Raw genomic sequence first — 16,206 nt, forward strand, 5'->3', positions numbered from 1 at the left:
ACGCCTCACTGCTGGTAAGTTCTCCCCTCCCTCCACATCTGTCAGAGCAAATCAAGCTTCGCATTGTGGTGGAATGCTGCGCAACTTTATTGACAATAGTTGAGATCATTCTTAGAACAGGATGATTCTACAATTAATGACCACCCAACGGTGGAGACTCGTTCATGATACGCCAGCTCCATCAGCGGATCCTCCTTCACCGTGCGTCACAGGAGAGATCCGATTCGCAGGGTGGGAGGGGGGAAACCAAGCCTGGTTCCATAAACCGAGCGCCTGACGGAGCATCGCTCAGCCAGAGGAACGTCCAGTAACTCCGCTGGGGTGAGATCCCTGGGTGGAGGTTTTGGTTCAGAACCGCAGCTCGCGCTGCTAATATTTACCTGCTGCATTTTCCCGGCCATATTTAGCCAGATTTGTGCTGTTACTTGAAACCTGTAACACAATCTGTTAAGATATTAATCAAATAAGCTTAAATAGAACAATTAAAACCATTAGATTGTAGGTGATTACAGGTTTGTATTGTATTTAAAAAAACAAAAAAAACACTTAATCGCTATCGTCTTTTTTGGTGATTCTCAGTTCTGGGCTCGAAGGCAAATATTGCCAACCAGCAAACGCTTGTTTAACGGCTCTTAGCGATGGTGTTTATCCGTGCAAGGTTGAAGGTGTAATTAGGCTGTTGGTTATGGGATTGTTTGTAGACATTCTGTTCCGCAGGGCAGATGTAGCCGCTGTGTTAGCTTACAAGCTATTAGAGCTGGCTGTAATATGCACACTAAACCACTGCTGACTGGCATGAGAAGGATTAGGAATCACAAGTTGCTCTTGCGTCCCGTCAGAAACGGCCGCTTGGTTGTGCCATCGTCTCACGGCCTCTCTGATTACCGTGGCTGCATCGTTCCACAAAGCAAATATTAGCGATTCGGTCGTCTTGGCTATGTTAAGGTGCTTTTTGCAGTGTGGGCTCGCAGGACTGGCACAGGCCTAATCCAAGAGGCTGGCACGCAACCGTACGAAGCTCCGCCCACTGGGAATAAAGCCTGGATTCCTAAGTGAGCTGACTGGATGGTTCTGGTGGCAGCCTGTAAGTGCCATTCCCCTCCCGTCTGTTGAGTGACAGTCAGTCTTCCGGGGATTTGCTGCTGGCTGCTTCAGTCTCTGGATTGATAGAACAGGATGTATCCTGATTCAGAGTTCTTGGAAATGTCTGAAGTCAGTCCGTAGAACTCCTCGATTGCCTGTGCGTCAATTTTCTATGAGAAAGGGAGAGAGAGATGGGATTAATCATTCGGCCGATACCAGTTCGGAGCTAAAGTCCTTAGGAAAGAGGGGCAAACCCTTTTACTCCTGGCCCATTTTAAGACAAGAATAGGATCCGTTAAATACTTGGACTGTTGCTAAACGATCTTCCCGGCATTTTAGGGAAAAAGGGAGAGTAAATCTCTGGACCATTTATATATATATAAAAAAAAAAAAAAGTGTTTCTACTCTGACAGCTGAATCCAGCAAAAATCGTCCAGATCCCTCCCCAGATGTCCCTGTGGGATCCGTTTTAAACGGGCTAGCGTGACATCAGCCGCAGCATATAGGTACCAGGTGGCTACATAAGCGTGGAGCTCTAATCAGTTTCCCTCCATCCTGTTGCAGCCACGCTGGTTCTGGATGTGACCCGAGGAGCTGGGAACGCCGACTCCTCACCTCTACGATGTCGTCGTCAAACAGCAGCCAGAATCCGTGGCTCTTAACGATGGTGATGTAGTGTCCACGGTTGGGACCACTGCGGAGACACGGGAGGTCAGTGAGACGACAGCACCACACAGCAGGGGACACACTGGGGCGTCCACAGATCCTAAACTACACGCGTGGTGGTCGGTCCGTTACCACGGTGACCACAGAGCCAGTAAGTCGGTTAATAAGCGTTCATATGTTTTGTTTTTCTTCACAGCATCACAAATCTGTCCTGGCCCACTTTAAATCTTAAAGGGATGTTACCAAGGCAACAACGGCAACGGCCACCAGCGAGCCTCCATCGCTCAGATCCCTGCATGCTGACTCAGCAGGTGTGTTTATGGTCTGCTGCTGTGGCGCACCCCCCCCCCCTTCCCGGGGCTGGCAGTGGACTTGTTGGACAGGTGCAGCAGCCTCTTCAGAACACGGGTCCAGTCACGTGATCAGCTGCTCGTGGACGGACAGACGTGCAGAGGCCACAAACCAGAGTTGCACCTACCGACTTTGGAAGAAAGACGTTCTGCTTGATGCAGTGTAAATACTAATATAACTAGTAATAAAATAACTAGTTCCAGTCCTGCACATCTTATTTTTAAACCCCTTTTCAATCCTCTCGCCTCCACGGGGTTTGGGAAACATGTTCCTTCCTGTGCTTGTTCTCTGGGATGGAGTGGACATCTAAATATTTGAGAATACTTTTAGCCCTTTCAAAGATGACTCAAGCCAGGAGTCAGCTCAGGTGGCTGTGGAACTCTGCAGGACCGTCAGGGCGTCCCTGTCTCTCCTGTCCTTCCACAAGCAGCTCCTCTCTTATCTGCTGTCCTCAGCCTGTGCACCTGGAGCTGAGGTCTGTCCAGGAATACTGGCTGCACTCAATGACTATTAAAGCCAACATCTACAGGTGGCAGGCAGAAATGACTGTCTGTTGTAATTTACATGTGATGTTTCAAGTCCAAATAAACATTTACCGTTGTAATATTCTAAAAGAATGCATCTTGGATTAAAAGATGACTGCTCGTTAAGTAGCTGTGGGTTTCAAGGATCCAACATCGTACCTGCCACAGTGCACGACGACGGCCACCAGGTCGTACATGCGGTCTGGGTTGGTGGCGTCCCCAGACGTGTTGAAGAGGCGGAGCTCCAGGGGGAAGACCACGCGGTAGGACAGTTTGGTGTAGCGATGGAGCTGGTCCATGTATTTAAAGCGCTTCAGGTGGAGGGCGAGGATCATGGGTAACTTCTTCACCCTCATCCTGACGGAAGGACAAGAATGTACAATCACATGAGGTGGAAGTCCAGAAAGGTCTTCGAAATAGAACCAGCGGGCCTCACCCACCTTTTCTGGGCTTCCTGTTTGCTGCGACACTGCTCGCAGTAGTACTTGTACTCGCTGCACAACGTCTCCGTGTTGCTGAAGCCCCTGTGGAGAAAACCTTAGGATGAACCTTCCTCTTTAAAGCTCACGCGATGGGGCTTCCTGGAGGATGTTACCTAAGGCAGTGCGTGATGGAAGTGTTCTGCTCCACGTCCACCGACAGATCCAGGAAGTCCTCGTCTTTACTGCTCACCTGCAGGGGGAGAGGACATGAAAGTTCTGCTGGTGCAAACATCTGAAGAACAGCTGGTGTTCGTGTGAAGTCCGTGTTTACTGAGGACACGTTCAGATGTTTACGCCGGTGGATTCTTTCCAAAATAAACAGATGGCTTAAGTCCAGCATAATAGGAGGAGGTCTGGAGTGTCTGGTGTTGCAATGTTGGGATCTGACTCACAGCTTCACAGTTGAGGCAGCGCGTCTCATTTGTCAGGGTTCCTTGGAAAATCTCGTGAACCCACGTTTGCTGCGTCTCCTTCCCTCCGTCGCTTCCTCCTACCCCACCGCCTCCGTTCTGCACCAGTTTCCCGTTCTGCTGCCGCTCCTGGCTCTTCTCCTCCTGGAGCAGGTCTGCGATGGTGTTGAGGAGGTAGTTGAGAAACTCATGGGCGTCCTGCTGCATGTAGTTGTCAAAGAGCTCTGAGAGGAAATAAACACAGATCCTGAACGTCAGCAAGAAGCGCTAATTAGCAGCTTCTTTTCTCCGAGCTTTCCGCTGGAGCTCGGCTGACAGCTTTATTCCCTCAGCTGGGACATTCATTTCTCAGCTCAGATTGACCTCCCCTGCTTCCTGCTTTTTATTTTCTCTTCCTCCCTCTCAAGTCAACGACCTCAGCTGAACGACAGCGGTCTTCCCGGGTCGTATTCATACGTTTCTGTCAGAGGCAGCGGCAGCGTGAGATGCGGGTTTGAAATGAAACGGCACCGCTCACCATTTTCCTTCCTTAGACGGGAGATGAATTTCTTGGGAGGGATGACCCCGACTTTCTTCTTCTGTGTGGCGATGCTGTTGAACAGGTCGGCCAGGCAGGTGAGGAGGGACTCTTTTCGACGAGGCTGCACCTTCAAAAACACAAGTTGCCCGTTAACGCTTTCTTCCTTTGGAGGAACGGAGCTATGGACCATACCCGATGATGTTCTCTAATGGGTAGGACTGATGTCATCCACACAGTAAATGTGTGCATGATCTCATGATGTACGTGCAGGTCTGACTCACAACTTGAATTCTGTCTGAGCTTCATAAATCATTAAAGGAGTCTCTTATCTTGGACAATTACTGGTATAATCTAGAAATGGTGCCGTTTCCATCAACTTTCTGTCTCTTCTTCATGGATTGTGGACAGTAAACGTGTTCAGCTCATGGTCATCAGAAAATATAGAATCTTAACTTCAACGAGTAAAAGTGTTTTTGTCCTACAGTGAAGACTGATAATAAAGACTAATAAAGACTGATAATAAATCAGAGTCCAAGTCTTCTAACTGATTGACAGAATTTGTAAAGGTCAACTGTGGAGGATCTACAAGTAGCAAGGAGTGACTTTTTGGGCTCCTCCACTCAGAAAACCCTTGTTATGATCAACTAAAAGCTAATCCTGGGACACATCAGTCCCTGTTAAGAAGCATGTGCTTTAGGCCTGACAAATAAGGCGGCTGAGCAGACCCCTACTCACCTTGTACGCCAGAACCTTCTCCCTGAAAGGTCGACAGAAATACAGCGCCTGCAGCACCGAGTTGCAGTAGCAGGTGTTGCCGAACTAAAGAGAAGAAGGGTTGGGGTTAGGGGGAGAGTGAGTGAAGGCTGCTGACGGCAGACTGATGCTCCTCAAACGTGGCAAACACCTACGTTGACGAGTCCAAAGTAGTGTTCATTAACGGGAAACTGTTCCGGTCCAATCTCCTTTTCCAAGGCAGAGGCATTGGCGCCCTTACAGGAGGAGAAGAAGAGACAATCTTACTGGACGTGAAACAATCATCACATCATATCCAAGCACACAAAAGCATCTGGGGTCCGTTTGTCACAGCGGATCTGCTCAGGGCCGACGTTTCCGGCACTTCCAGGGTCTTATCCTCCACAAAGTTACATCCGATGAAGATGATTCACGAGTCCTGTAACCTAAAACGGCTCTTTGTTCGGAAATGTCTGGACTGTTTCAGCACATTACGGCTTTAAAGAGGTTTAAAACCTCATTAATGAGCTCAATGATGTCCTGGCAACAAGCGCTGGGGTTTGGGAGACACAACCCCCCGTGATGTTTGGTGAAGGGGACCAAGCTCGGTTCAGTGAAGACGGTCAACGGGTCCACTCTGAAAAAGCATCGCGACCGGCAGAGCTTTGCACCTGCTGCACAATCACATGTAGAAACCCGCTTTGACTCCAATTTCAGGCAATCAGCACCGACTGAGAAGTGTTTTTTAAAGTCTAAATGCAAATACAGCTCGATTGGGCCTGGACGTGGGTGCACGAACCCAATATTGTACCAATCAAAAGATGCTCAGGCCCCTCAAGTAAGCCATAAGAGTAAAGACAGAAGCTTTCATCCATTTAAGCAGACGTGCTTTAAATGACCGGTGTCTAACCTCAGCAGGCTTTTTCATTTTCCCCTTCCCGGCCACAGCTTTTCCCATTTCAGCGCGTTTCCTGCAGCCACAACCGCGACCTCTGACCTCAAACCACCGGGACCATCTCCAACATCCGTCACCTCATCTGGAGGAAGCCGTCAATCCCTCATGTCAGTTCAAGTGGTCCAACACGAACAATTGGACCGATCTCTCTGAAACTACCGATACGCCACAGATTCAAAAATGAGCAACTAACGTTAGCATGTCAGCTAAAACTAGCTGAGGCATTTCATGCAAAAAGGAACGGGACAATCAGGGTTAAAAGGAAAATTACAAATACAAATTGCGTATGCTTCCTCTAATAACTGTAAAATGCGCAATAACTTAATTTTAAAAAAGGTAAACAGGCTAAAATGGACATTAGCAGGAGCTCGGCCGGTACCCTCAACGACCCAATTACGGTATCTAATTAACCAACCTTTGACCACAAAATCCAAAAAGGAGTGATGAACCAAATACGGGACAATATGAAAGCGTAACTTACATGTATGTCTTTCGCGTAAACACGATATTTAGTCCAACAAAATGTCGCTCTGGAGTAAAATTCGTTAATTGAGGCGCACCTGTGCGCCGGGAACAGGAAGTGACATCACACTCTCCCGGAAATTACACACATCGAATCAATCAGCAATTTAATTTAACCAAGAAACACGAACCTTCCCTTTAAACCTTGACAACACCCCAGGTGACAATCAGCATCAACAACATATTCAATGCTTTGTTTTTCTCGGAACGAATGTATCCTAAAAGTTCCTGTATGAACAAACAACTACTGACAGTCACAGTTTTACTGCTAAAACTGATTTTTCGGAGAAGCAAATAGTTTCCGGGCGGCTCCCCAGCAAACCCGGCGTGCGCGTCACCACCAACGAGCTGTGTTCATATTCGCTGCTGGTAATTTGACACAATGATGCTGCCTTTCACATATAAATGGGTTATACTGAAATGGCTTCCACTGCCTCACTACGCGCACACAAACACACGCACGGGCCAGCAAATGTAAATGGACTGCAGCCCACAACTCGGTGGCATCTGTTTGGCCGTATGTCAGCTCTAAAAGGTGCAGTGGTGGAAACGGGATAAGTTGCAGCCACGAGTTAATCTTCTGGCTTTAAGCTGCCCTTTCTGCCTCTGATCTGGTTGTGCTGCAAGAATCAAAAATTAGTGCAATCACAATCCCTGAAAAAGGAAGCGGGATGGCCATTTTAGCCTCTCTGGAACAACAAGTCGATCAGGTAGATGTCCTTCAGCTTGAGACCTCCATAATCGATACGGGAATCAACCGGACTGGCTGCTGCACAAAATATTCGCCATAAACGTGTTTGTCCGTAGTAAGAACAGTGTCTTGCTCATTTTGAATGGCCAAGTCTAGGGAAACGTGCGAAGTGTAGAGCGTAACAGGAAATGTCGGATTTCTCCAACAGATTAGGCGATAAGGAGTGACATCAACTGTCTTCGCTGTTTAATTCCTTCAGTCCACGTGTCTCCACTGAATTAGTGCCCATTTCATTAGAAGTAATTAATCACCAGTGTGAATATAATTAGTACATGATGCTGAACATAAATCAGAAAGACGGGTGAGCAAAGAACTTTGTCCCGAGAGCCACGGGGGGTGGGGGGTGTTATCAGGCTAAGCTAGCTAGTTTTCGACCGATGGTCAACCCTGCCCTTCTTGCATAAACAATTCCAAAGCCAGCCAAAGCTAACCGATAAGCTGTCAAACGGGCTTTGAGTGTACATAAATCGGTATGTTTAAGTAAAGAGAACGTCCAGGGAAAATGAAAATAATTTGTTAACATAATATGCCATACAACTTTCTGGAAAGCCTGTGTTATCATGTTGCCCTGTGAGGTTAGCAAACAGCTAGCGGGGCAGCTAGCGTCCTGGCTCGGCAGCCCTGCCAGTGGACAACACCGCAGCATACAAATACAACACTAAAGCAGAATTTTCACTCACCATCGTACAAATCGAGGCGATCTTTCGGACTGTCATCAGTATTTCCATCCGTAAGCCGCCATATTGGACCGAACCCCGGTGGTAAATTATCAGAGCCGATGCGGCTGCAGAGTTCCGGTAGCTTTCTGTCCGTCCCTATGTGTACTGTTAAGTCAGAGGGAATACTCATACATCATTTCCGGTAATGTACTTTCCACAATAATACGCAGGGAGTTCGACGAATAATGCCACGACTCAATGAAACTTTAACAGTCATTCTAACGATTCTCTGATTATGATGTAAATGATCTTTTTTCCTTTTGACTGACAAAGTTAATCATTAGGTTTTCTATTGGAAATCTTGACGTCAGAGAAAAAGATATCCTAAAACGCTTTCAATGTTGTATTTTACTTTGAACGTAAACACCAACTTCCGTAAACGTCAATATACCAGCGTTGTCTGACTTTGCGGTTTCTCTCGTCCAGATTGGAGAGAGATATTCGCCCCTTCACTATAACAGTGCGTTCGATTCCGAGCACCGGACCAATACGGCGGGCGGTGCTGTAGCGTCCCTGCGGTCCGGTGTAAGACTGTGACGCCCAGTGTACCTCATTTTAAACATTCAAACAAGCCAAAATAAGTAATTCACAAATTGTTTTGACTCTGTCGGGTACGTGCTTGTGAATGAATTGTTTGAGGGAACAGCTCCAAACGATTTTTTTCCTTTATGTATGATAAATTATAACTTGTACTGCCAAAGCACGTAATCATCTATTTTTCTTCAATGTTTATTTTATTCAAGGATTTACACCACGCGGAAAAAAGAGCCAGAGAAAGCATGAATAAAAATTCCAGTCTCATCCCGTTTCTTTCATGATTGTTTTACTCAGGATGCGAGAGAGGAGCTGTCCATCTTCAACTGATCCCGTGGGAATATAATATGGGATGGTTTTAAGTTTTCCTTCCTCCCCCCTCACTCTCCGCCCGGTCCGCAGACAGGCATCTGGTGCGCACCGCAACCCGCCGATTTACAATTGTAATGCATTCAAAACTTCACATCGATAGTTTTGCCAGGAAAATAACGGCCTGTTATTACTCAAAGATCCACCGTCGACGCACTAAAAGTACGGGGAAACTCTAAACTGGATGGGATACCCCGGGAATATTTGGGAATTTTGAACTTTGTACGCACAGGACAAGGATCCAAAAAAAAGCAATCGAAATCTCGGGACATTTGACATTTCAGGTCACTCTCATTTCCAGAGATATTTCTGGGAATATCGGGATACATTTTTGAAGGTTTTTATTTTTAATCGGAGAGTGTTTCAGAGTAGAGCTAAATGAGGCTGACTGGCGACCCTGCGCCAGGAACCATGAACAGCAGCAGCGGGTCTGGCAACTTTCTGCTGGTCCCCATACCGGAGTATCCCCTGCTGGACTGTGTGCCCAACAAGACGGTGAAGATTGTGGTTCTGGGAGCGAGCAACGTCGGGAAAACCGGTATGGACGTGCACGGAGATCACTGGAGCGAGGGGGAGGAAATTATACAACAGCTTGCTATTTTTCTTTTCTAAACACAAGCTACTCCTCAACTGTGCGTTTCAGTGTTGGTTGCTGGGGTTTGACAGCAGTGTATTTATACACTCATATATCTTCATTAAGAAACTGGTCAATATATATTTGAAGACAACAATTAAGACTGTTGTAAATCTGAACAGCAGGGGGAGACATTTCACACTTTTATTATTATTTTGATTCGGTCTTTTATCCCCACTAACTAATGTACGCAATACTGTGCAGAAAAAATACAATTCAGTAAAATAAAATGAGCAAGAAAGGGTGTTTGATGCATATTCTGGTGGTGGTGTGTGTGTGTGTGTGTGTGTGTGTTTGTGTGTTGTGAGGGGGTCAGATTTGCACACTGCAGTTTTACTGCATTCTTCATGAGAACCTCCACTAAACCTGCATGTCAGCCTCCATTTTCCAAGATAGTTTTCTTTGTCTACTGGACTGTATTTCTTCTCTTTGAAATACAGTCCAGTTGACAAAGAAAACTACCTTGGATATCTATGACCTGGATGATTGAGAATCTACACAGACAACCTCCCTTTTCCACATGCAAACCCTATTAGATTGAGGTCTGGGCTTTGACCTGGTCTTTAAACCATTTTTGTCATTTATTAATGGTTTTTCCTCAATGTCCCAGGGGATGTTTACTGACTAGGTACCTGGACCTTTTCAACATGTACTTGCACAATTTGTCTTGTTCAGAAGACAAATTAATCTTTGTGTGAAAAGGAACCCAAATAAAACCCCACAAACTGCAAATGTCAGGGGAAAACCTGTGCAGAAAGTCCCAACAACCAGAGGATGAGGCAATAATTAATCAGTAGAAGATGATCCCCGAGGTCTTGCAACACCAGATTCTGAGTATTTGGTGATTATTAGTGTGTGCATTAGTTCAGACTTTGAACCTATTTGTTCATCCCTCTGGTATGAAAGCAGTTAAAACAAAAACAATGTGGCACGGAAAAGGAAAATTCCAGCAACACATGTTAAATACACACGTGATATATAGGTCAGCCGGCTGCAGCTGTGAAGTTTAACGCAGATTTTGCCCGGATTCTTTTGGCACCGAGGCACTGATGTCATGTTCTCTTTTCAGCTCTGATCGTCAGGTTTCTGACCAAGAGGTTCATTGGGGACTATGAAGCAAACACCGGTGAGTTTCCACTCATTTATCTCTCATACGAGGCAGAGGAAACGTGCTTTCTGTCCTCGGCTCCAGAGAAACGCCGTCATCGACCGCATTCATTCATCCGCCTGTCCTCCTCTTTCATTCTCCACAGGAGCGCTCTACTCCAGAAAGGTCACCCTGGACGGGGAGGAAGTGTCACTTCAGATCCAGGACACTCCCTGTGTCGCTCTCCAGGTAACAAATGGGGGCACGGAAAAAGCCCACAGATGTTGTGTGTCACAGCCGAACAGCTGGATGGGAAAAGTAAACGTTGGCCGCTCACGAAACATCGCCATCAATTCTGCCACATAAGGTCACGCGGCCTCGCTTCTCATCAGCCAAATTCACCAAAAAGGCCCCGAAACGGCGTCGTTACGAAACTCGCCGTCGTTTATCTCGTCAGGAATGCATTTGAAGTGAGGGGCAGCTCCTCGCCCATGATGAATTTAATGAGCGCAACGTGCCACACAGCTCACCCCACAGTTTACAGAACCAAAGCCTCGGCCGCTCATTTCCTCCACGCGGGAGAGATAACGGCGGGCAGAGGAAGTCCTTTCTGGAGGGATGATGAGCCTCCGAGAGATTAGAGAGAAATAATCGGCCTGTCGAGGCGCCGAGGTCAAGGCGGTCCAGAACGTCTGGTTGATTTCAAAGGCTGAAATGGTGCCGTGCCATTATTTTATAAATGTTTCCTGACAAGCGTGCAGCCGGGTTCGTCTAAGTCTCCGTGAGTGGGCGCCGGGGTGGTCCGATGGGTGAAGAGTTCAAACTGTAGCAGCAGGAGTGTGTCGGTACACAACCGCCAAACTCGGCGGCTCACCCCGTGAAGGCAACGAGACTCGTCACACATCACGGCGTCCACCCGTCCAGACTAAATACAGTTGTTTTCTTTTTCAGGATGATGCTGAGGGCCTCTACTGCCAGGAGCAGATCAACAGGTCAGGTTCATCCAACGCTTGATCTCTAGAAACGAACCCCACCATGAAACATCTCTGTTATGACCTCACTTCCAGGTCGATCTACTGGGCAGACGGTTACGTGCTGGTCTTCTCCATCACGGACCACAACAGCTACCGCACCATCCAGCCGCTATACCAACATGTCCGACGCATACACCCCTCCGGAAACATACCCGTCATACTGGTCAGTGTGCGTCAAAACCCCAGAAAGGTCATGATTCAGCCCTCTGCATTTTTACTTTGGAGGCCTTTTTACTAGCTTAATGTTACCATCTTTTCCAAATATTAATCTCCTTCAGCATTGGGTGTCTTTCTCTGTCTGAGGACCACCTGTTAACCCCTAATCCCCATAATCCAATCTATCCTGTAATCTGCTGCAGGTTGGAAACAAGAGCGACCTTCTTAGAGCCCGACAAGTGCCGGCAGATGAAGGCGAGACGTTAGCGTCTTCACTCGGTGAGGCCCGTCTCTTCTTCCCCTGCCCGACAGGCAAAATGAACGGGCACATGAAGCCTCTATATTAGCCAGCAGGCTCATTTTAAAGCATTTTCACACACACATATACACACACGCGCAGGCAGTGAGAATGTTTCGCTCTGATCTATATCCTGCGTGCTGCCTAATGAGTGAGGAATGTTATCAGAACGATAAGAAAAGTGCCTCTGCTCTCAGGCGGAGTTTATTTCGAGGCCTCGGCCAGAGAAAACCACGAGGGAGTCCACACCGCCTTCCTCCATCTTTGCCAGGAGGTGAGACAGATCATTAGAATTCTATCGATGTCCACGTCAACGTTCATGGCTAAATGTTGAAGAAACTCTAATCTGTAATCATTTTTGATATTTTTTTTAATGAAATCAGGCCAGTATTTTAGTGTTTGCAGCTTGTTTTGGTGCCCCCAAGTGGCCAAACATGTAGAGGCAGCATTAAAGGAACCCCTTCCTGTCGCATTCGGTCGGGGTTGATTTGGGCGTCGTCTGTGCTTCAGGTGTTCCGAGCGCTGGGAGGAGTGAACGGGGAGAAAAGACGAGGCGGCCTCCACCTGGCCAGGCCCAAATCTCCCAACATGCAGGAGCTGAAGAGGAGGTTCAGGCAGGTCCTGTCCTCCAAAGTCAAGTCCGCCACGACCCTCTGAATGCAGGACGGAACCTCGCACAGTCACAGGCGTGTGACAACCGAAGGTCGGCCTTGAGAACAAACTCTTTCCATTAGATGAAAAATTCCAAAAATGCCTGGATGGAAGATTAAAGTCTCGTAATTCTGGGAAATGAAGCTATTTGTGGTACAAAGTCCCGATTGAGCCATTCGGTTGTGATTAAAGCATCAGGCGGACACTTCAGACATGGAGTTATGTCAGTCGGTTGAACTTCTCTCTGCTTTGCGGATGAAACTGGGGGACAACATGATAGAAACTCACAGCGAACCCCCAACAACTCATCTGGACTCAGAAACTTGATGTTGGACCATCAGACATCTCAGTCTGAGAGGCTGGAAATTCAACTTTAAAGAGCCCAGTAATAAAAGGATCTACTTTGTGTGTATTGTCCCATTATATTAGCACAAAGCCTGTTATTAAATTGGTCAAAGACTGACGTCATTAGGAACAAAAAAGGTGAGCTTCCCTGTCTGTTACCAAAACAGGAAGTGACCTCATAACTCAAATATTCCTGACTCCACTCCAAGAGCAACCCTGACATTTGGACAGCAGGAAGGGAACCCCAGAATAAAACCGACCCAGGACGGGAAGTCGGTGCTTGTGAATAACCCTGCGATCATTTAATCCAACTAGAATACTGTGCTGACCGTACATCTGGAAATAAAGACATCTTACTCCAGAACCCCAGAACCCTGAGGTACAGCCAGAGCCACGTGTCAAGCATTGGGAGCGGTTTAAACGATGGAAAAGGAAGTTGTGTGTGCGAATGCTGTTTGTGTTTGCTGCTGTTCTCATGACCTTTCCGCTCATTGACACACGCTCAAAATTCCCAGTAAACACAAGTTCTTCGGCATCTGGAATCTCTTTTTCGACCACTAAACTACCACCCTTGGCCTTTTCAAATCTCACGCACACTCACCCTTAAACAGAAAAAATTGTCTGCTGACCCCAACCCGCGACCTTTGGCCTTACAACCTCGAAAAGCCGCAGGGTTCCATTGCAGCCGGAGAAAAAATGTTGAGTCGAAGCCAGTCTCAGTCGCTGTGTATGTGGACCAGAGAGTAGTATTGGATTAAATAAAGGCAGGGCGAAAATACGTAATGTGTGGGGATAGTTTCCATTGTCCTGGTTTATTAGCATCATCTGCCTCATAAAAAACGTCCATCCACCAGGGCAGGTTTTCCTTCATTCTTAGCCGATTACTCCCTTTTTTTCATCAAAGGCCAGAGTCTGCTCTGACATGGCTGTTTAATGTGAGCCTTTTTGATAGATGCGGAGTTAATGTTACATTTTAAGAGGCCAAATTTAGAAAACAGTTTCCTTCAAGTGTTGCCTTTTTCGGTAAAGCCAAAGAGAGGCGTTTCCCTGTCCAAGCTAATATGGATGACATTTACGCCGTCACTTAATTTCACATTTCTGTTTAAGTGCATTAATCATTTCATTTGTTTAAAGAGGATCGCACACTTTCATGCTCGCTCGCTGCTAAATTGTTCATTTATTGATACGCGCGTTTTACATTATGCCGTGAAAGCTAACTAGCGTGCTAACTAGCTACAAAAAGAAAACATTTTTAAATTTGAGATGTGCGAAGACATGAGCAAACATGACGTGGTCTCATTCATTTGATATCATTTTAGTTTGGGTTAAAGTGTCACGAAGTTTAACAGATGAGCAAAGACCCACGTCTGTCAAGCAAACAGTAAGCCCCATTAGCACTTCTACAGATGTCAAAGAGGTGAGCTACTGCTTTTCATCAGACAACAGAATCCATTCACCAGCGATTTACAACAGAGGGAAAACACGCTGTCCAATCAAACCAAGTAAGAAAATGTCAATATCATCCAATCTAAATGATTGTTATGTACAACAAATGACTTCAGGTCTTTTTAGAATGTTGGGTTTCCGTCACGGATGTGAAGACAAAGATGAAAGAGTTGGTGTCATTAGTTTTAGTCGCTAGTTTTAGCCAGAAAGCTTTTGTGACAGACAGTTCACAGCTGAATGACAGAGCAAACACACCCAGCAGCCAAAGGCAAACACGTGGGTGCTCTCGTTCTGCTCGCCGCTCTGAGAAAACGCTCGATTGGCGGCGGCGGCGCGAGGGATGTGAGCCAGCTGTAGCAGGAGGGAGTCAAAATCTCATCTGGGATGAAGGCGAGAGACGGGGAATCGTTAAAAAATGGAGAAATACGGCACAGAACGCTGCGTGAGAGGACTGTAATGTCACCGCACCAAAGGAATGGAGACAAAAGTGGGAGCAGGGTGGCTGTTGCAGGGAGGCTGAAGAACAACACAGAAAAAGAAAGGAAACTAGGCCATTATCAGTTGGTGTTCCCTAAGATAAAATAAATGTCAGCTTTCAGCACAATGATACTGTCTGACATGAAAAACACAGAATCCAGCGCTCCCTTCTGGCGGTAACAAAAAACGATGCTGATTTCTGAAGAAAAAAGGTGACTTTTAGCCTTTTAGCCTTTTAGACTTGGTCAGATGGTAAAATGATCCCACCAGGAGGTCGTGTGATTCTTGGTCCCTGCAGGACATGGTGTCTACTTTATGGGTCGCTTAAACACTTGACATGTCCAACATGCCCTGACCTTTCCCTTATAAGGTTCTGCGGCGCTGCAACAACAATCTCCTTTCAACTTTACAATTAAAAGGACACAGTTCAATAAACAGAAGAGTGTGTTCAACTGCTCTGCCTTAAATACACACGTAAACCGAACCTGGGGGACGCTATCGTGCTCGTCGCCCTTGTTAACAGTGTATACTCCTTTCATTTCTAACTACATGACTGGAAGTGTGGGGGTTAACACACACACACACACACACACACACACACACACACACTCACTATCTGAGGTCTTACTCTATTTTTGACTCCAAATGTCCCAGTGGACAACCCATTTAGCCTCACATTTCCTCTCTCCCTCTCCGACTACCCCTATTCTCATATTTCCTCCAGTATTTGTTAATGCTAAGCCAGACATTCAAACCAAAGATTACACCAGACCAATCGTGCCCGTGCTTACTTAAGCCGTCTGCATGGATTTCCAAACAGAATATCTGCCCGAGCCCTTTCGGTCCACACTTAAAACCTTTAGAATTGACACCATCAGCACTCAGCATTAGGACCACATGGAACACGTGAAGCGAAACAATGAGGAAGGAACATTTCTAAAACCACAGGCCTGGCCTCCCCAGATTCCAGAGGATTCAGGCGCTCTTCTTGTATTGCAGTGGGACCCCGGACAGAACACTCGTTCCACATTTCCACATGGGTTGGCCCGGCTTCATATTATTATTTGACAACAAGAAGAGTCTCAGAGTTCCGAAAATGTTGTTTACAGAGGAGTGTGTTGGAAACACGCGGCAGATGGGAGGCAGACGCAAGTCGGAGAATGAGTCAGGCTCAGAGGTTTGGACGCCCGTCGTTATTGCGCAACATGTTTACCCCAAAAGCTGGTTTAATTGTCCTTGATGAACCCTGACTTAGCCCGTCTGCGTCCAAGGATCCGTCCATCCTTTCTGACGTTTTAATTTGAGTTGCATTGTGAATTCCCGTTCAACTGCTGTCACCGCTGATGGAATCTGAAGACCTGCTCTGTCCTGGGTGGCCTCGGCGTGGCCTCCCAATCGCCCTTCAACCTCTGGACGCCGCGGTGCCGCTCAGTCTTGAGAATGAGGGGGCCCTCTGTCAG

The 16,206-nt window shown here is 46.9% G+C and overlaps 2 protein-coding genes across 2 annotated transcripts; one reads left to right on the forward strand and one right to left on the reverse strand.

Moving 5' to 3' along the window:
• Positions 1-63: 63 nt before the first annotated feature.
• usp12b (ubiquitin specific peptidase 12b) lies at positions 64-7,836 on the reverse strand. The gene is made up of 10 exons (XM_057028124.1): positions 7,677-7,836; positions 4,945-5,025; positions 4,772-4,855; positions 4,034-4,163; positions 3,499-3,740; positions 3,220-3,296; positions 3,065-3,148; positions 2,784-2,981; positions 1,699-1,777; positions 64-1,253 (listed from the first exon to the last, which is right to left on the reverse strand). The coding sequence occupies exons 1-10, from the start codon at positions 7,722-7,724 to the stop codon at positions 1,152-1,154; spliced, it is 1,125 nt and encodes a 374-aa protein (XP_056884104.1). The 5' UTR covers positions 7,725-7,836; the 3' UTR covers positions 64-1,151.
• Positions 7,837-8,615: 779 nt separating this feature from the next.
• rasl11a (RAS-like, family 11, member A) lies at positions 8,616-13,358 on the forward strand. Its single transcript, XM_057028138.1, has 8 exons — positions 8,616-9,156; positions 10,322-10,378; positions 10,506-10,588; positions 11,291-11,331; positions 11,407-11,536; positions 11,733-11,808; positions 12,025-12,101; positions 12,338-13,358. The coding sequence occupies exons 1-8, from the start codon at positions 8,997-8,999 to the stop codon at positions 12,482-12,484; spliced, it is 771 nt and encodes a 256-aa protein (XP_056884118.1). The 5' UTR covers positions 8,616-8,996; the 3' UTR covers positions 12,485-13,358.
• The last annotated feature ends 2,848 nt before the right edge of the window (positions 13,359-16,206 follow it).

This window comes from Takifugu flavidus, chromosome 3 (assembly GCF_003711565.1).
Source record: "Takifugu flavidus isolate HTHZ2018 chromosome 3, ASM371156v2, whole genome shotgun sequence".
Lineage (NCBI taxonomy): Eukaryota > Metazoa > Chordata > Actinopteri > Tetraodontiformes > Tetraodontidae > Takifugu > Takifugu flavidus.

Bases quoted from the DNA above. Each gene is read 5' to 3' on its own strand.
- usp12b (XM_057028124.1), bottom strand. From the start codon at position 7,724: ATGGAAATACTGATGACAGTCCGAAAGATCGCCTCGATTTGTACGATG. The intron at 4,856-4,944 runs GTAGGTGTTTGC...TCTTCTCTTTAG, and splicing joins ACTACTTTGGACTCGTCAAC to TTCGGCAACACCTGCTACTG. The intron at 4,164-4,771 runs GTGAGTAGGGGT...GTGTTTTTGAAG, and splicing joins AGAAGGTTCTGGCGTACAAG to GTGCAGCCTCGTCGAAAAGA.
- rasl11a (XM_057028138.1), top strand. From the start codon at position 8,997: ATGAGGCTGACTGGCGACCCTGCGCCAGGAACCATGAACAGCAGCAGC. The intron at 11,332-11,406 runs GTCAGGTTCATC...CCTCACTTCCAG, and splicing joins TGCCAGGAGCAGATCAACAG to GTCGATCTACTGGGCAGACG. The intron at 11,537-11,732 runs GTCAGTGTGCGT...AATCTGCTGCAG, and splicing joins GAAACATACCCGTCATACTG to GTTGGAAACAAGAGCGACCT.